This window comes from Galleria mellonella, unplaced genomic scaffold, assembly GCF_026898425.1.
Source record: "Galleria mellonella isolate WM207_F2 unplaced genomic scaffold, CSIRO_AGI_GalMel_v1 utg99, whole genome shotgun sequence".
NCBI lineage: Eukaryota > Metazoa > Arthropoda > Insecta > Lepidoptera > Pyralidae > Galleria > Galleria mellonella.
Window position 1 is genome coordinate 616,814 of NW_026442184.1, and position 25,879 is coordinate 642,692.

Genomic DNA, 25,879 nt, shown 5'->3' on the forward strand with positions numbered 1-25,879 from the left:
TCTAATGAACCCATTGCTAGTAAAATACCCTATCAGGTCGTCCTCCACGCGGTTCCCCCTGGAAACCATCGTGGTTAATTCTAGTGGAATTCGTCACGACGGGCTTACTGACCTGCTTTCATCCTCATCTATCATCACTCACTGGTGCCCTGTCGGTGTATACCGATAGCGCGGGTGTGGTTACCATTCCATTATCACCCATTAAAAAAAAAACTAGAGAATTGTGTCCCATAAAAAAACCAACTACAATTATAAGAAAACCAATTATTTTAATTTAAAAACCAAATTACTGCACGGATTTTGATAAAAATTCTATAAAATCAATCTGTAAATATGTCCTTTCAATTAAAAGAGACAATTTCCTAAATCGGTTTAAAAATGACGAAGTTATGAGGTAACAAACATAAAAAAATGCGACCGAATTGAAACCCTTTAAGTAATGGATAGATATTTGTTATCCTTTCACGCGAAAACTACTAAACGGATTTAAATGAGACCTGAAACACGAGGAGGTTATATTATAACATAGCATAGAGAATACTTTGATTCATGCGAGCGAAGTTTCAGGATGCAACTAGTATAAAAATATAAAAATATTTATACTGTTGTCAGCGACACTGCCACTTTTCGAATATACTTAAAACATGACTACGATTTTCAAAAAAATAATGCGAGTTTAATGCTTGTTAATTAAAAAAAAATAATCGACAACATCGCTCGAGAATTTAATACTAAAATGATCTATGTATAAACTTATTTATTATCCAAAAATATGTATTTAAATTATTTAATTAACAATTAATTAAAATATATTATTATTATTAGGTTTGACGTCAAGCAGGCGGCCAATTGTAAAACTAGAAGCCAAATATTTTTGAAATATGAATAAAAAAAAACATATTACGTCGACCCCAAATAAAAATTAGGATAAAGTTAGAAAGACGATGATGTATTTAAAAAAAAAATTGAGCAATATTCGAGTCGCATACAACCACGTCGACTGTAAACACTTTTAACAAAGGATCGATGGCCCGTTTCTATTTTGTATAATAATAAAATTAAAGCGAAACTTAAACAGCACTTGCTGCCTACCTACCAAATTGTCTATGCTCAATAAGTACCTACAGCCATTGTAGCCAGGTACGTGTAGGTAGGTACCCACAACACGTTCGAGTTCCTCCATTATCCGGAGTACAAAGACCGCTGTGACATTCAACTATTGTTGTATTGTAATGCATTTTGAATAATATTATAATTTTACAATTTAAATACATACCGATTTATTTATACATACATAATATTGTTTAAGGCGTTTCTTTTTAACATATAATCACGCTTTGCCTTCAAGTTTGGATACCGTTATTGAAAACAACGAGAGATATATCCAGTTCAAACATGCGCCAATTTAGAATTCCCATTATTGCTTCCTATATATCCTAAGCTAATCCAACCCAGAATCGAATCCTGTAACTCGTTTACGTAAAGCAACGTGCCTATCACTGCACCACAGTGATATACCTAGATATAAAGCTACCTATTTAATTATCTTACATGTAATTTATTACACTTTAAATAATACAAACTTAGTTATTAAGTAGGTAATAATTAAACTAAATAGTATAAAGATAACTAGCTAACATGTACACTTATGAAAAATAAAAACTAGATATTTAAAAAGTTATTAAATAAAGAATACCTAAATCAAACATACGAAACGAGGCGAAAGAATCTATATTTTACAGCTATGTGAATCCGCATGGGCCACTTCGGAACCCGTTTCCAACGTACAGTATCAATGAACTTCAAAACGGTAAACCTACCCGCAAAATTAATATATCCAATAACCGCTCAACAGTACACACTTGTACTGTAATATTTACATTCGAATGATTATGATTGGTATTTTAAAAACTTTCTTAATTACCTGATAAGTCCGTATGCTTGGGATCAATTTGTGCGGCGGTTGCGACGACCAGCGCAATCAGCAACGCCGCTCCAGCGGCCTGCATCTTCACACAACACACATCAACATAAAACACTCACTGGCAACAACAAAACAACAGCACACACAATCGACGTGCGAAAGTTAGGAAAGTTTTATTATATGCACGAGGTCAGATATGGACGTTTGAACGACACGAGCGCGGGTTTGCGACTAGAGCGCGACTAGCGCACGCCGGCCGGCACACGGTGGGGTGGCCATGTGCCCATTGAAGCCTTCCACTGTGGGGAAAATATATATCATAGCCGACTACGAAGTTTTTCTTGTATATTACACTTATATCTTCGACAGTTTTGAACCGATTTTGAATATTTTTTTTTGTATAAAACTTAGAACGGCAAACAAGCTGACTGCCCACCTGATGGAAAGTGGTAACCGTCGCCTATAGACATGAGCAGTACCATGAACATAACAGAGTATAGTGTTTCGCCCATGATATCCCCCATGCGTTATTTTAGAATTTTTTTTTAATCAAAATTGAAACATGTTATCTACTATTATAATTATAACCAAACAATACTACTTACTAATTCACTTAAGCACAAAGCAATTTTGGCAATAGGAGCATGCATTATCCTCTGAACAATACCCACATCCAATTTATTAATATGAAATGTTTTTAAAAACGTTTCCCTTTCCCTTCGATTCCTATTACATTCCATCAATAGGTGCTTATTTTGAATACAAACACACAAATATACAGATGTCGTTTAGTTGCAATTTTATTATTTTATCATATACAATAAGAATATTAACAAAAAATCAATTCAAAAATATTTTTTATTATTGTTAGTATTTTAAAATTTGACTTAATCGGACAGATACTTTTATTACTCACTAGCTACTTGTCCCGGCTTCACACCCCTTTTTAACGTACCATTTCAATTATTCAAACTATTTCTTTCAGGTGTTTGTAATTATCAGGACAAGATTTGTAACCTTTTCCTGACAATTATAAACATAACAAAAAAATTCGCCAAATTTGTCAGATTCAAACTCCAACTCAATATGACAGGTATTTTTTAATATTCTATTACAAGTAATTTCATCAAAAAAATCTGATGAAATAATTGATTATATCTCTATTTGTTATTATGTATTAAAGGATCCAGTTAAAATAGACAAGATACGAAATATTCAAATTGTAAATCTATTAATTTGTATGTCAAAGTAAAGGGAAAATAAATAAAATAATCAAGTGTAAGATGATAATGATGATAAAGCAATCAATTGTTTTCTAGATAGTCTTTATTTTTTTCCTCCAAAAGATTACAATAGTAAACTTATTATTTTATTTATAAATATAAACAATTACAAGAAATAATCACAATGAAAAAACAATGGGCGGCCTTATCGCTAAGAGCGATCTCTTCCAGGCAACCTTTGGATGGAGAGGAGTAATTATAAACAATTTGGTGGGAGGCATGATGAAAAATTTTGTCAGTTCTAAATATGGGAGATGTGATTCATGTAATAATATAAATATTATCCATACTCATTATTATTGTTTATTGTATATTGTTTATTTATCAAGCTATTTTAACAAGAAATTAAAAAATAATGTGGTACAAAGCGCAGTATTTTTTAAGTATTTTTCTACCTTTGAAACAGGATATTTACAGCAAAAATTTTTGGACCTCCATACTAAACAGACTGCGTAACTGTCAAGTTATTATAGCAGATTCTACAATCTTTTTTCTTTTTATTTTCCACTGACCTTTGCCATCATAAAATTCTCCCGTGAGCGCGGGAGCCGTAAATAGCTGGCAACCCTATTCACACAGGTGGTTGGCAGGTAGCGGCTAGCGGAGCGGACGACACGTCGCGTCGCATCGCTTGCTCCGTCTCTGAACATGTCTACATAGTTTTTTTTTAATTAAAAATGCGTACTTGCATTCAACTTTTTTTATTTGCTGACTAGTTTTTAGCTAATTCTACTGCATGTCTCGGATATATTTTTTGATCTTGATAAAAAAATAGCCAGGGTTTTGTCCATCTTCATCCCATATAGGACTTGTTTAGCAAATTTTATAGCATTTGCTTAAACAAGTAAGACACTGAGAATAAAACAAACTTACTTTCACTTATTTAGGATTGCATTGATAGGTTTACTTTACTATATGACTCAAAATACCTGTTGCTGGTGGAAAGGGATTATTAGTGATGCGGGCTACCAGTCCCATTGCTAGCAATATACCCTATCAGGTCGACCTCCATGTGGTTCTGGACATCATGGTTAATCATTAATGAATTCGCCATGACGGGCCAACTAACCTGATTCATCCTCACCTATCACCCCTCACTGGTGCCCCGCCAGCGTATACCGATAGCGCGGTCGGGGTTACCATTCCATTATCACCCATTAAAAAACTGTATCTATTGCTTAGATCCCACTTTACCTCTATAGTTACTTTTATTCTTTTTTTTAGTATTTTTTTTTTTATATTTATCCACTGAATTAACAGGACATAATACTTCCTGATAATGTGCAAACAAGAGAAATTCCTTGATGTACTTTACTTACATACATATCTGTCACGCCTGTCTTCCATTAGGGCAGGCAGAAACAATGGAACTCCAAAAAATGCTTCTATGATGTACTTTATTCCGTAAAAAATAACAATATAATAGCTACCACGAGACCATACAATCATAACTATTGCGGTATTTAAGATTATATCACAAGGAGGGCCTGACTCCCTAAAAAAAGCACGTTACATACCCTTAATGTCTACCGTGTTTTGCTGTGTGGTCCCGGTAAAGAAATGGCCGTTCCTTACTTTGCCGTGAGTGCCGACAAGTCTTGGCTTAGGCACTGTTATATCTGCGTATAAAAACATTGTGTTCCTTAAAAATGAATAAATGGTTTATTATATTTTATTAACGTCTACTTCAATTGTAGCAAACCTATTTATTTTTATTTAAAAACTAAAGCACTGAACAGATTTTGATAAAGTATCCAAATCGGTTTACAGCTAACGGAGTTCTGAGGTAACAAACGTAAAAATAAAAATACAAATGAATTGAAAACCTTCTTTTGAAGTCGGTTAAAAAGAGAAAAGACACAATGGAAAGAGAATTGGTACCGATGAGAGATGATAGGTGACAATAAAAGCATGTCAGTCGGCCCATAGAGGCGAATTCCGAAAGAATAAACCAACATGACGTCCAAAGGGAACCACATGAAGATTTATATAACCTAATAGGGTATATTACTCCACGTGGTTCCATCTGGAAACCATCGTGAACAATTCTTGTTGAATTCGTCACGATGGGCTAACTGACCTGCTTCATCCTCATCTATCATCCTTCACTGGTGCCCCGCCGGTGTATACTGATAGCGCGGGTGGAGTTACCATTCCATTATCACCCATTTAAAAAAAACCATTTATTGCACGAATATGGGTACATACATTAGATGAAAATAATAATTACATGTCCATTTAGGGTACTGTATGTCCAAATAGGCTATATTACTAGCAATGGAGCAGTTAGATCCCCCATTGCTAACATTTCCTTTCCCCCCAGTCGTCTATAGTTAGTAGCCATAAAAATTAAGTATATTAATAGATGTTCATAGGTAACGATAGCCGCTTTCCATCAGGTAGATATATATTAGCTCAAACAGTGTCCTGAAGACAATTGCTGATAAAATGGACTGTCCCATCCTAAAATATTGGGTGGGACAGGTTATCAATGCAAGAGCGTAATGACCGCTCATTTACTAACATAGGTTAAGTCAATGAATGAATGTGGAAGAAGCGAAAGAGGTTTGTTTGAATCGAAGCATTTGGCGTTCCATTGTTTCTGCCTACCCTAATGGGAGACAGGCGTGACAGATATGTATGTATGTATGTTAAGTCAATTAATAACTAACAAAATGGGCCTTATGTAGTTTGAGTAAATAAATATTATTATCTAATATATAAAATTCTCGTGTCGCGGTGTTTGTTACCAAACTCCTCCGAAACGGCTTTACCGATATTTATGACATTTTGTGTGCATATTGGGTAGGTCTGAGAATCGGACAACATCTATTTTTCATACCCCTCAATGATAGGGGTGACCCACGCCTAAATATTTTTTTTCAATTTTTTTTTGTCATTTCTTTTTATTTTTATTTTATCATGATTTAGCATTGAAAAATACATACAAATTCAAATTTTTACGCTTTTACAGTCAAGCCCTGTTGTTTAATTGCAATTTTTATATGCCACAATAGGTTTGCAAGATGACAATCGAATATAATAATTGTAGTATAATATATTTTCATGTATAGTTCTAGAAATAATGTATATGGTAAAACAACGTTTACCGAGTCAGCTGGTTATTTATTTGCATTACTTACAGCACACAAATAACAACAGGCATACACAGTAAAAAGAAATAGAATGCATGTACATAAAAAGTAAAATATATTAAACAAGTAACAATTTAGAAACATCTATAATGTTTCCTCCTATTATTGTACGCATACTGCCCGCTAATAATTAATGCTCCTTTCCACTCAGGGTTTGCTGGAAGAGAACTTTTACAGAGTTAAGCTCGCCTGTTGTACATCTTTATTATATATATATATATATATATAATTTTCTGTGTACAATAAAGAATAAATTAATAAATTTCATATCTTTCATGCGTGTGCCATTACTATTATTATTCCAGCCGATAATTTACCCCGCTGAACATAAACTTTCACCATAAAGAGAGTTTTGCCAGTAATTGCCACGCTTGGCAGCCGGGTTGGCAACCGTAGTTAGGCTTTTAGAGATGTTTTAAGAAGGACGCTGCTGCCCATCCCTCGCCGTCCCTTAGTCGTCTCTTACGACACCCACGGGAAAGGAAGAGGTGGCTTATTTTATGCCGGGACCACACGGCGTGTGCCATAATAACACAAAATGGTCACAATTCATGGACAATCAGACGGGCCTGACTGTTTCCCTCTCTAACAATAAAAAAGTATTAAAGTTTATAGATTTGTAATTCTACATTTTGCATTTTATACAAAATCTCCCTCACCAGAGGGAGACTATTGTACAAAAGTCGATTGCTTGGGCACTGTTCAGTGTGTTTCTACCGATGAAGCAGTTGTGTTTGCATGAAGCAGGCTGTGTTTCGGTTTGAAGGGTGGGATATGGTGTGAATTTACAGGGTACAGAGGAATAACACCTGCGTTCTCAGGAATAGCAACGCATAGGGGGTATTATGAGCGAAACAGTATACTCTGTTATGTCCATGGTACTGCTCATGTCTGTAGGCGACGGTTATCACTTTCTATCAGATGGGCCGTCAGCTTGTTTGCCATTCTAAGTTGTATAAAAAAAAATTGTAATTTCAAAAAGCTAGAATAAAATTTTTATATAAATTTTATTTTGTCATATTTAAATTAAACGTTTTAGGCGCTATCAAATCTACCTATGTCAGATATATCATCTAAGAGTCTCAATTTAATTCTACGATTCCCAAGGTGAATTTACGACTTATAGGTTTTTAATTCATTAGTTTTCCTCAAGTCAACTGGTACTACCAAGCACAGCCATCGTCTGATCAATGACGACTCGACGTAAGTAATAAGGAAAAACCATGCATTGATATCGTGTATCAACTTGTAGCAAACCTGATATAATACGGCCATGAACGAAAAACTCCCCGCAGGCGACCTCTAATGGTTAATTTGAACGTGAACTTGAACTCAGTTGATGCATTATACCAAAGTTCAGTGACAACAGTTCAATTCCCGTGACAATTTGTACTTTCTTTTTCCCTTTCTCTCGGTACTTATTTACTATTTAGTCCAGGTTGTCTGTAAGAGTTTGCATTTAGCAATAAGGCCGCCTTTTGTATATTTTTTTTTATACAACTTAGAATGGCAAACAAGCTGACGGCCCACCTGATGGAAAGTGGTAACCGTCGCCTATACACATGGAGCAGTACCAAGGACATAACAGACTATACTGTTTCGCCCATGATACCCCCCATGCGTTGCCATTCCTGAGGACTCAGGGGTTATTCCTCTGTACCCAGTAAATTCACGCCATATCCCACCCTTCAAATTGAAACACAGCCATGCAAACACAGCTGCTTCACGGTAGAAACACGAATGGGACAGAGGTACCCAAGCAATCGACTTTTGTACAAAATCTCCCTTTGGTGTATGTACGGTGGAATTATTTATCTCACAGAGTTTCAAAAAAGTCCGCGATTTCATACATCTATTGTTTATGTGGAAATCAGTACATGTGTAATTAAAATTGTGATATAACAAAATATATATAGTATTTTTTTTCGTTGGATGAAAATGGATTGGTAACCCCGCCTGCGCTAACGGGATACGCTGGCGGAGCACCAGTGAAGGCTGATAGATGAGAATGAAAACAGGCCAGTTAGCCCATCATGATGAATTCATCAGGAATTAACCATGATGGTTTCCAGGGAGAACCGCGAGGAGGTCGACCTGGTTGGGTATATTGCTGATGGGATTCTCAGTCTCCATTACTAACAATCCCTTTCCCCCCTATATGTAATATTGTTCTCTAATAATATTTAGTAGAACATGAATAAGTGAGCTGCGTGGTTCGTGGTGCAGATATAAATTTAATGCGTTTAAAGGACAAGGAAGTAATTAATCAGACTGCTTTTTATCGAAAACCCGGACGGAGTCGTGAGCAAAAAAATAGCTAATACCCTCTAGTAATAAGTTAGTATTTTTAAAACCTAATGAACTCCGTAGAAGCTTAATGGCTTGAAACAAACATTTTTTTTTTTTAATGTATTGCTGTTTGTAAAATAATAAAAGCTTAATACGTTATACTCTCTATAAAGCGGTACTCGTCTCTTTGGAGGGTTGGGAAAGGGGGGGGGGGGGGGTGTTAGGAATGCGAACTACAAATCCCATTGCTAGCATTATACCCTGTCAAGTCGAGCTCCACATAGTCCCCCTTGGAAACCATCTTGTTGACATCCAGGTATATTCATCACTATGAGCTAATTGACCTGCCTTTTCATTCTCATCTATCATCCTCACTGGTGCTACCGTTAGGAGAAGGGATTGTTACCATTAATGCATCATCCATAAAAAAAACCTCACCATTACTATCAATAGGTTCTTTTTTATACAACAAAGAATGGCAAACAAGCTGACGGCCCACCTGATGGAAAGTGGTAACCGTCTCCTATAGACATGAGCAGTACTATGGCCATAACAGAGTATATTCATCACCATGACTCTCTAATTGCCATTCCTGAGGCCTTTTCATTCTCATCTATAATTCACGCCATATCCCACCCTTCAAACCGAAGACAGCCATGCAAACACAACTGCTTCACGGTAGAAACACGAATGGGACAGAGGTACCCAAGCAATCGACTGGTATACAATTAGCGCAGAAGGAGTTACTATTCCATTATCATCCATTAAATAAAAGCACCAGAAATTCAACGGGTACCACAGTAGATCGATCTGATGATTACTGGTAATAAAGTGATTACACTCAATAACTAACAATGTTTTCCCCTTTTTAAAACTGTTGACACATTTTTCACAGTCACAGAACAGAAACGACTTTTTTCTGAAGAGCAAGCAATTACAGTACCTATTTATTTTGACTCAAAATTCCTTCTTCTAATCGAATTAATAAAATATAGAACAAAATTAGAAATATTTGTAATGTGTCGATTTAAATGTGACAAGCGCTCCCATCCCTGCTACTAACTTTTCGTAGATTTGTACAGAAAGAGAATGTTAGATACTAAGGTCTAAGAACCAGTTAGGTTTAAATACTGTTTTTAATCTATGTCAAACTTAGAAATTGTCTATCTGACTCCGAAATCTTTAATTCTTAATCTGACTATATTTGTCAATGTCAAAAAACACTGATGTCATCAAAGATTTTGTAATTCCTTGTTCTTAGAATGTCATTCTCAGATAAATTATTTTTAATGTTTACAATATTTTGGGTAATTATCTTAGGTCTCAACAATATTAATTTTGTACACGTTTCGCAAAACTACGGCAACACTGATTAAATGTCAATGTCAAAACTATCGGAATGTTATCCGTGACGCCGCCCTCCCCTCATTGAATAGATTTTTCAGTCATAGTTTTATTTTATTATTATATTTTTATTGTAAACAAGAATTTAAATATGATATCATTAACAAGTATTGCACTATATGCATGCGCCTAAATTCAATTAATTACAACATGGCGGCTCTGGAACAACCCGACCTGTTGTTTTTCGACACATTTTCACACGACACCAGTGAGGTTGGTAAAATTCGTCCAAAAATATTATGAAAACAACATCCTAAATTATTAATGTTATAATTTCCAACTGCGACTACCTTCCAGGAGCTGAATTTAGACCTCGTCCAGTTCCCAAAATCTGTGTTTGTGCGAGAGATTCGTATAATTCCGTTGGGTGCAAGAGTTGAGGGGGATTTTCCTGGCGGTGTTCGCTTGGGGGCGACAAATCCAACAAAGTTCCACATAGATTTCTTCGTAAATGACTTGAGCAAACCTGGTGCGTCGACGTTCGAGGCTCTTGGCAGTATAGATTATTGTCAGAATGGCCAGATTCACATGGAATGTGGAAACGGACACGATCAACCACGGATACCTACTGACGGCTTAGTGCTTAGAGGTTAGTTGACTTTTTGTAGTATTATATTTCATATAATGATATTAAGACCACAATTAAATCATTTTTATTAATTATCCGATTGGCATGTCTAAATAAAACATGATTTAATTGTTTTGCAAACACCCAAATTGAACCACTGATTATTCCGTACATTGTAGATCGATCTTTTTGACTGACTTCAAAAAGAAAGGAGTTCTCATTTCAATTACATTTTTTTATATTTGTTACCTTTCGGGGGCCAACTACATACTCTTTTGTTGCAATATATGTAGTATATTCCTAATGCTCCTCAAATATTGCGCCTAAACTGCGCCCATCATGCACCCTCTTGTATAGGCATTCCGTCACCCGTATCCAATAGAGAGGATGGGATGCCTTAAATACTGTACTGCAAATCATAAAAAAAACCTCATAACTCCATCAGTTGTTAACTGATCTGGAAAAGTCCTTTTTTTATCTGAAAGGATATACTTCCAGAATAGACCTATAAATGTTTTATCAAAATCAGTTTAGTAATTTAATTTTTAGACGAAAATAACTTGTTTTGTCATCAAACATAATGTTTAAGTTCTGAATGTGCTATTTGTTTTCTTACATTTTTGATTACTTGCCATCATTCTCTCATGTCTTACGATTATCACTAATTATTGTGATTTAATATTTATCATATTTAAAATGGCAAACAAGCTGACAGTCCATCTAATGGAAAATCTATAGCCTGTACACACTAAGAGCTTCAAAAACTACTTCACAGCAGAAACAAATGGAACAGGGGAGATGACTTTTGTACAAAGCAATGGCGTAACAATAGGGTGGCAGGGCTGGCAAAATGCCACAGGCCCACAACCTAAAAGAGCCTCTTTGCTCAAGAGGTTGCAAGCTCAGAAATATATATATATATATATATATATATATATATATATATATATATATATATATATATATATATATATATATATACAAACTTTTTTTTTACATTGTACCTGAGTATTTTATTTTACACAGTGCCCAAATGGTATAGTTACACCACGGGTACAAAGTCTCCCTCTGGTATCTACCTCACCATCCTGCTCATTTACTACTAACCATTTATGTATGTGATTCCCTATGGTCTGGATCTTAATTATACACAAAGACTTTTGATGTAAAAATTTCAATTAAAAAATCTATCAAATAAATATAATCACAAAAAAAAAATACATTTTGTTTGTCATGTTCTATCATACATATTCTATAACTAATCCTTATTCTATCAACATTTCCCTGTATTTTTTATTTGCAAAATTCCCTAAAGTTGAGATGAATATTATTAAAGAAACAAAATATAGTATGGAACCTTTAGTTTAGCTTAATTTTTAGCCAAAACAACATACATGTTTTATTTCTATTCTGTTTTATATTACATTCTTATGTAATATTACCATACTGTAATCAAATAAAGAAATTTTATAGCAAATAATTTTGTTTTTCCTCCTTATTTGTATAACCTATATGATATAATATACCTGTTGTTATAAAAAATTCAAATAATGAATATTCATGTCCACATATGCGAAGAGATATCAACAATCGAAGAGACAAACCATTTTTTTGCAACATCAAACAAACTGATGGTACCTAACCAAGAATTATATGTATTGCCTTTCCATTCATTAAAAATATTTGTGCCTAGGGTTTCAACATTAAAATTAAATAAGTAATAAATAACTTGGCTTCTCTCTGTCATGGCATCCTATATTAAAGTGCATATTCATTTTAAAACAGTTTTTTTTTATTACAAGGAAAACTTCTTTAAGCGTGCAAAAGCACATTCAAATCGTATCCCACGCTTTAAAACGGAACAAAGGCTTGCAAACACTAGAACATTTTTGAACTGCAGAACAAACCTAAATCACCACTGTGTCATAAATGAAATTAATGCCAAATTACCTGAAATTGATATAGAATACAGGAATAAATTGCTGAAATGTACAACAATATATGGATGAACCTAATTGTCATAATATATATTTTTTTAATATTTTTTTTTATTTAATTCACTCATAATCCTTTTTTCTGATATTGTCACAACTTAGATTATGTTTATTTTTGTGTTTTTGTTTAATGATATCATGTGCATTAATATTGTACTGTATTTAATGTTGTTATACCTATATGTTATAATGCAATATGCTGTTGGTGTTCCTTAAATAAATAAATAAAATAAATAAAGAATACCTAACCAAGAATTATATGTATTGCTTATCCATTCATATTCCTTTTCACTAAATTCTCTTCGAATTACCATAAAACAGTTGAAAAATTGTAAAAACCACAATAGTTTTGAACGAGTAAACACCACTGTGCAAATGAACCCGGAGAATGTAATGTCTATATGGATGAACCTTTTTTTAGTATGCTGATTGTCAGTAGAGTGTTTTTGTTTAATGATATCACATTATAATGCGTTAGATCGATATAGAAATAGTTTTAGGCACATCAAAACAAAGTACTATAACATTGCCCCACAGCGGGAGCTTGCCAGATGCGCTGTTCTTTTTCCAGAAATGTATAAAATGACGGCCGCCACTTGAAGGGATAATAGAGAACTTGGTTTCCTTTGTCTACCCAACAAGCAACTCATTGTAAAAATAGACTATTTTGAAATCTTTGATATTATTAATGATTACGAGTGTTACGAATGCCATGTTACATTTTAGTAATAATTATCATTATTCTATTATTTTTCCCCAGGATGGTACACAACTATCACATTGGCTGTTTACGGGACCCTAACGCAAATCATACCAGAGTCTCCAGTTGGCTCCAATCCTCCACCAAACATACAAAGACCTTCAATCGCTCGAGAGGTCGCACCGGTGCAAACGACGAATATACCACAACAGGGTGATTGGAACCAGGAGGGTTCCAATCCAATCCCGTCTTATACTGGCAATGTTGCATCAAGCAATCCTGACTCGTATGGTCCAAATAATTATCCTCCAGATAATTATGACAATCAGATGTACCGAAATGAGTATTATGACAACGAGCCGCCAAAAGATCCAAGGTCATATCATCATATGGATGATAATGAATGGGAAAAAGATCGCGGGGATATTAGCTGTGAAAGAGATGGTGATCGTTTAAGACATAGTCCTCGCTCGATTGATCATGATAGGGATAGGGACAGAAGAGATGGGAGAAGCCGGAGACGATCTCTCGACCGAGGGCGAAGTCGCGAATCTTCTAGGCACCGTGATCGCAGTAGGGAACTGGACAGAATGGAACGCCTCCACTCAAGATCTCGTAGTAGGGATAGAGACTTTGTGGTCAAAGGAGAGTACCGCCCACTCAGCCGATCAAGATCTCGTAGCATCGATAGAGATAGGATGAGAGGTGTGTCTGCAGATCGTGATTGGGACAGAGGTCCATATAAGAAGGATGAATACCGACGTCATCGTGACATTTCTTATGATCGGTCACGTGGTGGGTCTTATGAGAAAGATTCCGGATCCTACGAACGCAGATCACCATACGACAAGAGGGCACCATCTTATGAAAGAAAGATGGCTTATGAGAAACGTGGGCCGTCGTATGAAAAGAGATTGTCACCTTATGACAAGCGTGGATCCTCTTACGAACGACGGGCGCCTTCTTACGAAAAACAAACCTCATATGACAGGAAAAGACATTCTTCTCCTTACGGTAGAATGAGAGGATCTAGTTATGGGAGTAGATCACCAAGTCGAGATGATATCAGGAAAAAGCCTCGAACTCCACCAGGAGAGATTAGTCGACGACCTTTGTCTCCCAGAGAAGGGGATGTTTCAAGCCCTATTAATTCAATCAGATCCGAAGATGGCGGCGAATATGATAGAAGCAGTAAACAGATACCTCGAGTGGAGTTCTACCATCAAAATTACAGACACAAAAGTTCTATTAGAAGCCCATCACAAGAAGTGGAAAATCCTCCTTACGTTGAACAACAACACTCCAGTCTGGTCACTGTTCCAATTGTGGATAACGCATCTGTTCCGAAGATAATTGAATCGCCAATCCGTAATCTCGATGAAGATAGATCTATGGATGCAGAGCAATTTGAACCAATCTTGTCTGACGAAGATATTTGTGATGATAGTGAAGTACCTTATATAGAAGAAGAAATGTATGATGTAAATGATTATTGTGGTGCTGACGACATTATAAAATATTATAATCCATTCAAAGATGATTGGAATAGGTATGAGTACATAAATAAAATTCAGTTGCTTGCAGTAAAAAAGAATGAAGATTCCAAGGATGTTCTGAATGCTACTTTCAGTGATCTGTGTGATGCTAGCCCTGATTTATTCAAGATATGGGATATAACCAAAACAGCTAAAAAGAGGGAGCAAAAGTTTTTCTCTAACACATTTACAGAGATCGATAACGCGTCCAGGGAAGAGTGGGTGCACCAATGCGAGAAATTGTTTTTACCTTTAACAAATCTCTGCAAAAATACTGATATTATATTAAGAATTTTTCAGAATTCTAACAAGGATGACAATGAGTTTGTTGATGTTTATAATTTACTACTTACATTCTGTAAAATTGGCTTGAATTTTGATTTTGCTTTAGCACAACAACAGCCCACATACAAAATAAGACACATGAAATGCGGTATTCGTTTGGCCGAAGCTCTAATGTCACATAAACATAATGATCAAGTTATTAAAATCCTGCTAAATATGGGGATAGATATGCCGATGTTATTGCTTGATATATATTCAAAAGAATATATGGCTTTGAGTATTAGACTCATGATTCTAAAAGCATTGAATGCTTGCTTGTCATCTAAAGAGTCAGTTGAACATTTCATGCAGAAAGCTGTTTTCCCTAAATTTGATAAAAATGAAAGTGACAATGATAGAAAACCGAAAAATGGATATCAGGCTCTTATATCTATAATGCAGACTAATCCTTCAGCGCGGATCAAATTCTCAATCAGTGCATTGATAAAAAAACTTAATATGTACGAGTTACTGGGAAAACTTCATGATTTAGTTCTGAACTTTAACAAGAAAGCCGCAGAAAATAACCAGAACGAAGATGCAGAACTTACCGAGAATGATACAGAATTTATTATTAACGCACTGGAAGAGATTCTTTATATGTATCGTACGCAGTGTTTTCATATATCGCAGCCGAAGCGGTTCCTCCCAGCTTCTGCGCAATTCGATATTAATAAAGAGTGCTCAAATGAAATTCTTCTCGAATTTTTCAATATACACCATATATTAGAAGTGTGCCTCTATTTACTGACTTGTCCAACAACTTGCAACAACTTAGTGGTCATAAGTCCCATCCACGACTTGATATACGAATTAGTCAATTCTCACAATGGTCTTAACTTTTTGTATGAAAATATGAAAATGAGCGAACTTCTTTTTAAGACTTTAGCACAACCTTATGGCCAACAAAACGCTGACGAGTTTATTTATCCACATGATTTAAGCAATTACAGCGATTTACAAATATTGGGTCTAGAAATGGCTTATAGACTAAAAGCCTTATATTATTTGCAATCCATCTGTGACTTGCAGGCTGGGAAAACAGATGAGAATGAATTAATAGATAGATTGCAATCATTATACTGTCTTAGCTTTGGGAGCATTGGAAAGACTGCTGTACCTGATGTTATCGTTATGGAAGACAATGCTGAATGTCTTATGGAAGTTTTTGAAAACGATATGAAGGCAAAGAATAAGAACGAATCACAACTTAAACAAAAGTCTCCAGCTAAAGCTTACGCTATTGAACTCATTGTATCGGTGGTACGCTTCTCAGCAAATGTTCCATTTTTAAAAAAATATGGGCAACGACTCCTATGCGTATCGAAAGAACATGACAGATTTGAGCCCAGTGTATCAAGCGTTTTGCAGGAAGTGGTCCCTTATTTGAAACCGATAGAAAAATTGAGTCTTCTGTCAGGTGATGACATGGCTGAATGTGTTGAGATCTTGAAAACCAGTCTGGAACACACGCCAGACTTACCTGGAGAGCTTATGACTTGCTTGAGAATCCTGCGTCATTTTTCTATATCGGATTATGACAACAATTTAACAGTCAACTGTGAATCTGCCACTGAAGAATACATCGAGCTTAAATACAAGTATAATGTTCTACAACTCTTCTCACTAGATGGTGTTGCACATTTAGCTGCTATATTAGACCGCTTGGCAGTGCATTTCGAACAACCAAACATGCATACGTCGTTCTTTGCTTCTGCAAAAGGTTTGCAGCTAGCGCAAATAATGCTTCCTTGTCTAAGACTTTTAGACGAAATGTTGGCTAGAGTAGTTCGTTGTCGTGGCCCAAGATTTCGAGATCTTACCGCAGCACCCATATTATTAAAGAGTTATGGTATTGCAAAAGCATATCCAGTAGGATCTGTAGGCTACAGAACTGCGGCGAAGGCCGCTGAAGCTGCTGTTCGAGCACTACTTGCTTACGCTCAACCTATTGCAGATGATGCAAACGATGGAGATTCTATACGGCGCGGTCCGTGGACATCCCTTTGCTCTGAAGTGATATCGTACACTATGACTGCGCCATACACATTCGTTCCTGGTCTTCTTGTGTTCTCCGAACTCTTACCGTTACCTTTACCAATGCAATCGAAAACCCCACCAACTGAAAGAGAGTTGGCTGATGCCTCAAACGAAAGACGTCTATGGTCGGCCCATTTGCACGCTTTAGGGAACGATTTGACAGATATGATCCAGATAATATGTATGTCAACTTATAGACCAGTTGTCCATATGTTACGAAGAGTTTGTGTACAGATAGCCGATTTAGCGCCGAATACTGCTGCTATTGTCGCTAAAGCTGCTGTTGGTGCAGTAACAAGGGAATTGAAACCAGGCGAACCAGCGACAGCGAGTTGCGCCAGAGTGCTTGGTTTTCTAGCATGTTTAGTTTCACACGCGCCTGTGAAGTGTGCTGTTTTGCATACAATGAACAATGGTGGTCCTCGTTCTGCCGATGTTCAAACTGCTCTCTGTGGAGTGCTCAGTTTAGTTAATGCATGCAACGAGCACGCAGCCGCTCAAGAGTTTGCTGCACATGCATTGGCTGCTTTCTGTGATGCGGAAATTACTCTTACGCCGTTAAGCGCGGCTACCGATGTACTCCTTGCGAATTCTTTGCCGAATAAAGACGCCTTAGCGTCATTTTTGGATTCTACGGCAAATTGTTTGGAATCTACAAGCAAAACGTGTGCAGTGGCTTCTTCAATATTACGTGCATACTTCGTGCTAACAGAACATGAGTATGGTTTCCAACAGTTCAGAAAATTTGTGACCAAAAGGAGAGAATCTCTTGGAAACTATTTCAAATGGGCCCTGGAAGGTCCAGGGGAGGATAAAGCTGAATGCTTGAGCTTGTATATAGACCTGATCAGGATCTTGAAAGTGGAGGAAGGTGAAGGTCCTGTAGGAAGAAAATCGGCGTTGACAGTGAATGAACTGGCAGATATGGTGGGTTACTCACCATCAGAAGAAAATCATCCTGCTATGAACTTAGAGAAGATATTGAGGGTATGACATATTTTTATTACCTTCTCATATTAATTGTCAATGAAATTATAAAAAAAAAAAATCACTAAAATCTTTAGCAGACAAAATATTGAGAGTTAAAATAGAGGGAGACTTTGTACAAAAGTCGATTGCTTGGGTACCTCTGTCCCATTCGTGTTTCAACCGTGAAGCAGTTATGTTTGCATGGCTGTGTTTCGGTTGGAAGGTTCACGCCATATGTGGGATATGGCGTGAAGTTACAGGGTGCAGAGGAATAACACCTGAGTCCTCAGGAATGGCAATACATGGGGGGGTATCATGGGTGGAAACAGTATACTCTGTTATGTCCATGGTACTGCTCATGTCTATAGGCGACGGTTACCACTTTCCATCAGGTGGGCCGTCAACTTGGTTGTCATTCCAAGTTGTATAAAAAAAAAAAAAACTATTGTAATTCACTCCACATAAACTATATTACTCTCAGTAATAATTTATCTAAATTGTAAATACGAAATTTTTATTAACTTGACAGGATAGAAACGCGGACGATGACGCTTTAGCAAACGCCAGTTTCCTCACCACTCATCTGCAAAAGTTCAAAGTCACCGAGGAACCGGGAACACCTCCCACTGATCCTGCAGAGTCGGTTCTACCACCACCGGACACACTGGTGGCGCAGTTCGCGGCCAGGATCATATATTCCATAGGGGAAGCGAACGACGAGCGGCTGACGTCCAGCTACTGGCTCAACGTGCCGTCAGCTAGTGGAGACGACGATGTCAATGACAACGAACTGGTCAGTATACCAACTCTTCAGACGATGTCACCCGATCCTTTGAATACGACTCATAAATAAATTGCTAGAAAATGTTCTCTTTATAGTAGGCTTAACCCAAAAAAACCTACATACATACATACATAGGACCTTGATATTTTCTTTTTTTAATGGGTGATAATGAAATGGTAACCCCGCCCGCGCTATCGGTATACACCGGCGGGGCACCAGTGTAGGATGATAGGTGAGGATGAAGCAGGTCAGTTAGTCGTGACGAACTCAACAAGAATTGTTCACGATGGTTTCCAGGGGGAACCACGTGGAGGTCAACCTAATAAGGCATATTGCTAGCAATGGGGCTGTGTCACAACTCTATTGCTAACAATCCCTTTCCCCCTTCCCGATAGAATGTACTGTAACGTTTTGTTGTGAACAAGTGTGTCGGTTTCGGTCGGCGCAGGTGTCGTGCGACATTGTGGAGATAGCGTCGGCGTACCTGTCGGGCGGCGTGGGCGGCGCGGGCGGCGCGGCGGGCGGCGCGGAGGCGCTGGCGGGCGCCGTGCGCCGCCTGGCCGGCTGCGGCGCCCGCCCGCCGCCGCCGCCGCGCGACCAGCGCCCGCCGGGTCAGTTTCTTTATTCCATTTCAAAAGGGAATGTCGCGTACAGTAACAAGCGAATGATAGCAACACCGGACGTGCCCCAGGATCGGTCCGTCTACGTTACGATAAGGGAACAAAAACTGGCTGTATGTGTCAACGGACTTTAAAAATTTTGAGTGGATCAACACAACGGCTCTCTCGTCAAAATTTGTGTTAACTGTTAGCAATTATAATCAATTAATTCAAACTTGTTTAATATGAAATTGACTCTTTAACGATACAACGTACAACCCGCCATAAACTAAAATTTCATCCCAACCATCTGGACGAGTGGCGGTCCTCCACCGTGCGTTTTTCAAGGCACTTTCTCCCACGCACAACCACTCTTTGGAATCAACTTCCAGCAGCAGTATTTCCGAACCGATACAACATAACCTTCAAGAAAAGAGCATATTCCTTTTTAAAAGGCCGGCAGCACACCTGCAATGCCGTAAGTGTTGTGGGTGACCAGGGGCGGCGGTAGTCACTTACCATCAGGTGAGCCGCATGCTCGTTTGCCCCCTGTGTTGTAAAAAAAAATCTGTTGAAGACGTCGGCACGTACCAGGAAATCATACAGGGTTGACGTGGGACATCGTAAAACTGTAGGCCATTTAAAAAAAATTATGTTAATATTATCCAGTTGAAACATAACTCAACGCTCTCTAGATAAATTAATTGACGTTTGTAGTTTTAAAAAGGAAATATGGTGCCAAATGGGAACTGAATACAAGGATAGTTCAGGATTGAGAGTGGTCGTAATGATGGTTTCCAGGGGAGACCACGGGAAGATCGACCTGTACGAGGTTTGTCCGGAAAGTACGTATAAAAGTTTTTAAAAATTTTATTTTACAATTATTCAGGTAAATCAATTTTATCCCCTTCAAAGTACTCCCCCTGTGACATAATGCACTTGTGCCAACGCCGTTTCCACTGTGAGAAGGCTCCTTGAAAGTCCTCTGGTTGTAGGTTTCTCAGCTGCCCCGTCGTAGCTTTTTTTATCTCATTTATGTCCCCCAAATGCCGCCCCCGAAGTACCAATTTGGTTTTTGGGAACAAGAAGAAGTCACACGGGGCCAAATCCGGCGAATAGGGGGGGTGTTCGGTCACCGTAATGGAATTTTTACTCAAAAACTCACGGAACGATCTTGGCGCAAATTTTTTTCATTTGAAGTTCGTTTCTTAGAATTTCGTGGACCACGGTTTTGCCCAAATTAAGCTCTTCAGCCACCTGTCTGACCGTTAAACGACGGTCCCCATTAACACAAGTTCGAATTCTTTCCACGTTTTCGTCGGAATGTGAAGTGGAAGGACGTCCTGAACGTGGGTCATCTTGAACGCTTTCTCGGCCCTCTCTGAATCTTTTTAGCCACTTGTGGACGGTTGGTTCCTTCACAGCATCATCCCCATAAACTGTTCTGAGATCGGCAAAAATTTCACGGCCATTCTTGCCGAGTTTCGAGAGAAACTTGATTACGACGCGCTGCTCTTCAACGGAAGCGGGCTCCATGCCGACGGGGTTTCGTTAAGAGGTAACTTCACAGATGGCGTGACAAGCCAGTTCGCACCGCACGGCGGTCAGACCAGAACTGAAGCATTGTTAGGGACATAAGGAAGGGGTCCTGCGCTTACCTGGCCTCCCCACTCCTCTTTCTCGCATTCCAGAACACTTTTATACGAACTTTCCGGACAGACCTCGTATATTGTTTGCAATGGGACTGATAATCCGCATGACTAACAATCACTTACCCCCCTGACAGTGTATATTGTAATGGGGTTACTAATTCCCATTACTAAATATCCCTTCTCCCCCCTGTCTAATCTGATTGGTGAGTGGTATTAGAGTGGCGTGTGTTTGTGGTGGTCGGCAGGCGCGGTGGCGATGTCGCGCGTACGCGGCGAGGGCGGCGCGGACGCGTTCCGGTCGCGGCCGCCCAACACGTCGCGGCCGCCGTCGCTGCACGTGGACGACTTCACGGCGCTGCACCACGCGCCGCACCACGCGCACCACCACCACGCGCACCACCAGCCATACGCCGCGCCCGCCGCCGCGCTGCTCACCAGGTCGCTCACGTCACACCGGACATGAACAGTTGAACAGTCGTACCCCCCATGCGTTGCCATTCCTGAGGGCTCAGGTGTTATTCATCTGTACCCTGTAAATTCACGCCATATCCCACCTTCAAACCGAAACACAGCCATGCAAACACAACTGCTTCACGGTTGAAACACGAATAGGACAGAGGTACCCAAGTAATCGACTTTTGTACAAAGTCTCCCTCTGGTAATATCTATGTAGCGGAATCTGGGACGATATTGTCCAAGTAACCAGCGACAGATCGTGTGACATACAATCCTATACGTCATGGTACAATGGAGATATGACCTATACTTAGTAATCGATTCATTTTAATGGATGATAGAATGGTAGCCCCGCTTGTAATTGTACGCCAGTGAGGGATAATAGGTGATGATGAAAACAGGTCGGTTAGCCCATCGTGATGAATTCTACTAGAATTAACCACTATGGTTTCCAGGGGGAACCGCGTGGAGATCGACCTGATAAGGTGTATTACTGGTAATGGGTCAGTTAGACCCTATTACTAGCTAAAGTTATTACTAGTTAAAGGCTAGTTTGTTTCTAAGAATTGAAACAATGACACTTTCATAATTGTCTTATTATGAAATGTCTAGAGGGCCGAGGAGAGGCGGCGGCGCGGTCGGCGCGAGCGGCGCGGGCGGCGTGGGCGGCGCGGCCGGCGCCGGCGCGGCCGAGCGCGGCCGCTTCGTGGCGCCCGCGCCTCACTACCGCCACCTGTGAGTACGGGCTGCACTACACACAACCACTTTTTTTTATTCAACTTAGAATGGCAAACAAGCTGACGGCCCACCTGTTGGAACATGGTAACCGTCGCCTATAGACATGAGCAGTAGCATGGACATAACAGAGTATACTGTTTCGCCCATGCGTTGCCATCTGATATACCAACATGGCCACAAATTAAATGTTTATCTATTATATAATTTTGAAATCCAAAATGGTGAAGATTAATTTTTATCAACTATATATTAATACGTGAAGCAAAACTTTTGTACCCATTTTTACGAAAATTACTCGATTGAAGAAGTATGAAATTTCGCACACTTATAGTTTATATAGAGAATAGAACTGCAGAATGCTAATATTTTTTTTTAATTATTAATTATAATAAAAAAAAATTACACACTCTACCATGTATTTGACACACACACGCATTTATACTCTTTTGTTTATTGTTAGTCTGCGATCGAATTGATAATAAATTAATATTGTTTTCTCAAACATGCTTGGAAATGTGAGCATTATTTTGACAATCTTCTTCGAGATAAACTAAAATTGATGTACTGGCTAGATACATGCGGACAGCGGCCGGCAAAAGTATGAAAATCCATATCTATCGTGTTTTGCGGCCAGATAAATTACTATGTAAACTCATATCTGTCCTGTAATTTAAAAATAGAATGACCTTTTACTTCGAAACATGGCTACCAAGGAGGTAACTAATAAAAGGTTTTATTTAAATTTCGAACTGGCTTGCAAATAGAAAGCTGTTTATTGAAAAAAAAAACAAAAGGACATTATGGCGCGTGAAAAATTATTATTATTCGTTATTCGTCATTAAATTTAAAAAGTAAAATTGTGTTTTTGATTTTCGCGCATTGTTTGAGAAAAGTACTATACAAGCCTTGGCCACAACTAGGCATTGATGGACTCATATATGTATGCCTCGGCTACGCCTCGGCCCACATTTGCACGTTCGTCCATCAATACCTCAGTTGTTGGCCGCTGCAGTAATATACTGTTGTCTTTAATATTATTTGTCTATAGTCTTATTCAATGTCAAACATAACCATAATAAATGTATTTATTACAATATACGTTATGGTCGAATTTCGACCCCGTGGTCGAAATTCGACCGTCCCGTGACGACCACTAGTATTATTTAAAACAGATTTGTTTATATTAATAATGTATCTATACATATGTGTATGTATATATATATATTCATATGTAAATGTTGACCGTTCTCTGTGCCTGTTCCAGCCGTGGGCGGGGCGCGTGGGAGATGGGCGGTCAGCATTTCGGACACTTCGCCCCCACGTCGCAGTATATGATGGGTGAGCGAACATCGAGCTTCACTTTACTTGTTTAATTAAAATACATGTTATTATATTTAAGTTAAAATACAAGGAGGAGAAGGGATTGCTAGTAATGGGGACTAGTAGCCCCATTGCTAGCAATATACCCTGTCAGGTCGACCTCCTCGTGGTACCCCCTGGAAACCATCGTGATTGATTTATTATTAGATTCGTCACGGTGTGCTAACTGACCTGCTTTATCTTTTTTTTTATACAACTTAGAATGGCAAACAAGCTGATGGTCCACCTGATGGAAAGTGGTAACCGTCGCCTATAGACATGAGCAGTAGCATGGACATAACGGAGTATACTGTTTCGCCCATGATACCCCCATGCGTTACCATTCCTGAGGACTCAGGTGTTATTCCTCTGTACCCAGTAAATTCACGATATCCCACCCTTCAAACCGAAACACAGCCATGCAAACACAACTGCTTCATGGTTGAAACACAAATGGGACAGAGGTACCCAAGCAATCGACTTTTGTACCAAGTCTCCCTCTGGTTATCACTCCTTACTGGTGATACCATTCCATTATCAAAAAAAGTGAAAATAACCAAGAATAAACCAAAAATTCCAGTACAGTTTTTTGGTTAATTCGATAGTTTTAAATATCGCCAATTGTATACACCGAATTAAGAGTACTGGACTGTAATAATTAATTAAAAATCCATGAATGATATGAATATGTTGCACATTATATTTCCTTCAATCAAGACAGTAGCAATTTGACATAAACAGAAAATAATATAAAAATATCATGTGGCCAGTATCGAGTAAGAAAAATATATAAGCCCTTAAACACTGATAGATGACGTCATATTCTCCAAAGAGATTCCACGTGAAATAATAGTTAATTTCCGTTTCATCATCATCATCAACATATCAGCTATCAACTGTTCGCTGGTGAACACAGGGCTCCGCCATAAGATGGGGTTTGCTAATAGTTGCCACGCTTGGCAGGCGGATTGGCAATCGCAATTAGGCTTTAGAGATGTTTTAAAAGGACGCTGCTGCCCATCCCTCGACCTCCCATAGTCGCCTCTTACGACACCCATGGGAAAGGAAGGAGTAGCCTATAATACGCCGGGACCACAAGATCACTGCCGTATACCTTGAAACCGAAATAGCCATGCAAACACAATTGTTGAAACACCCATTATTTTTATATTATTTTACAGGCGGCATGGGCTGGGGCGGGGCACGAATGCAGCGTGGCCCCCGGCATCGTTCCTTCATGCGATAACTACATTCACTCCAGAGACAAGGTCCTAAACTATACGCAAGGAGAGATTTAGAAGCTCGCCTGTTGAGCGTAAATTAGCAATGTAATGTATGAATCCAATTTGTCTTAATAAATGTTAGATTGCAGCTTTTGGTACTTGATTTTCCTTACAATTTTTTTTTTTTTTTTTTATTTTTATTTATTTATTAATTAAAAATAATTATAGTATTATGATAGAAAAAGCCAAATCAATGTTGTAAACCTAGTGTGCTAACATACAAAATTATAATAAAGGTATTTAACCAGATATTTGTGAGCCTATCTTTGGCAGGCTACTACTAAAAATGTCAATATTTTTTATAATATTGTTTAAAAACTACAGCGTGAGTGGGGGGAAAGGAATGTTAGTAATGGAGACTGAGAATCCCATTGCTAGCAATATACCCAACCGGATCGACCTGCTCGCGGTTCCCCCTAGAAAGAGTGTATACCGATAACGCAGGCGGGGTTACCACTCCATTTGCACCTATTAAAACCTGCACCTATTTGGCTTGAATTTACTGGATACAGAGGAATAACACCTGAGTCCTCAGGAATGGCAACGCATGGGGGGTATCATGGGCGAAACTGTATACTCTGTTATGTCCATGGTACTGCTCATGTCTATAGGCGACGGTTACCACTTTCCATCAGGTGGGCCGTCAGCTTGTTTGCCATTCTAAGTTGTATAAAAAATATTAAAAGAAAACCGCCGTTAGGCTTTGATTGTTTGTTGTTTTATTAAGAGGGACACTGCTGCCCATCCCTCGACGTCCTCGAGTCCCCACGGTCGCCTCTTACGACACTCGCTAGAAAGGAAGCGGTAACTCATTCTCTGTTCA

The 25,879-nt window shown here is 38.4% G+C and overlaps 2 protein-coding genes across 2 annotated transcripts in view; one reads left to right on the forward strand and one right to left on the reverse strand.

The window, feature by feature from the left end:
- The window catches only part of LOC113521536 (low-density lipoprotein receptor-related protein 2), a 345,330-nt gene extending 343,161 nt beyond the window's left edge, over positions 1 to 2,169 (reverse strand). Inside the window, exon 1 of the mRNA XM_052903003.1 lies at positions 1,925 to 2,169. Coding sequence (XP_052758963.1) covers positions 1,925 to 2,009 — 85 coding nt within the window. The 5' untranslated portion in view covers positions 2,010 to 2,169. The remainder of the gene's footprint in view (positions 1 to 1,924) is intronic.
- A 7,869-nt stretch (positions 2,170 to 10,038) lies between these two features.
- LOC113521474 (protein virilizer) lies at positions 10,039 to 25,144 on the forward strand. The gene is made up of 9 exons (XM_052903000.1): positions 10,039 to 10,268; positions 10,353 to 10,644; positions 13,378 to 18,203; positions 18,715 to 18,978; positions 19,418 to 19,580; positions 21,466 to 21,658; positions 22,289 to 22,411; positions 23,679 to 23,752; positions 24,955 to 25,144. Exons 1-9 carry the CDS (start codon positions 10,179 to 10,181, stop codon positions 25,017 to 25,019), a joined length of 6,090 nt encoding a protein of 2,029 aa, XP_052758960.1. The 5' UTR covers positions 10,039 to 10,178; the 3' UTR covers positions 25,020 to 25,144.
- Positions 25,145 to 25,879: the final 735 nt, after the last annotated feature.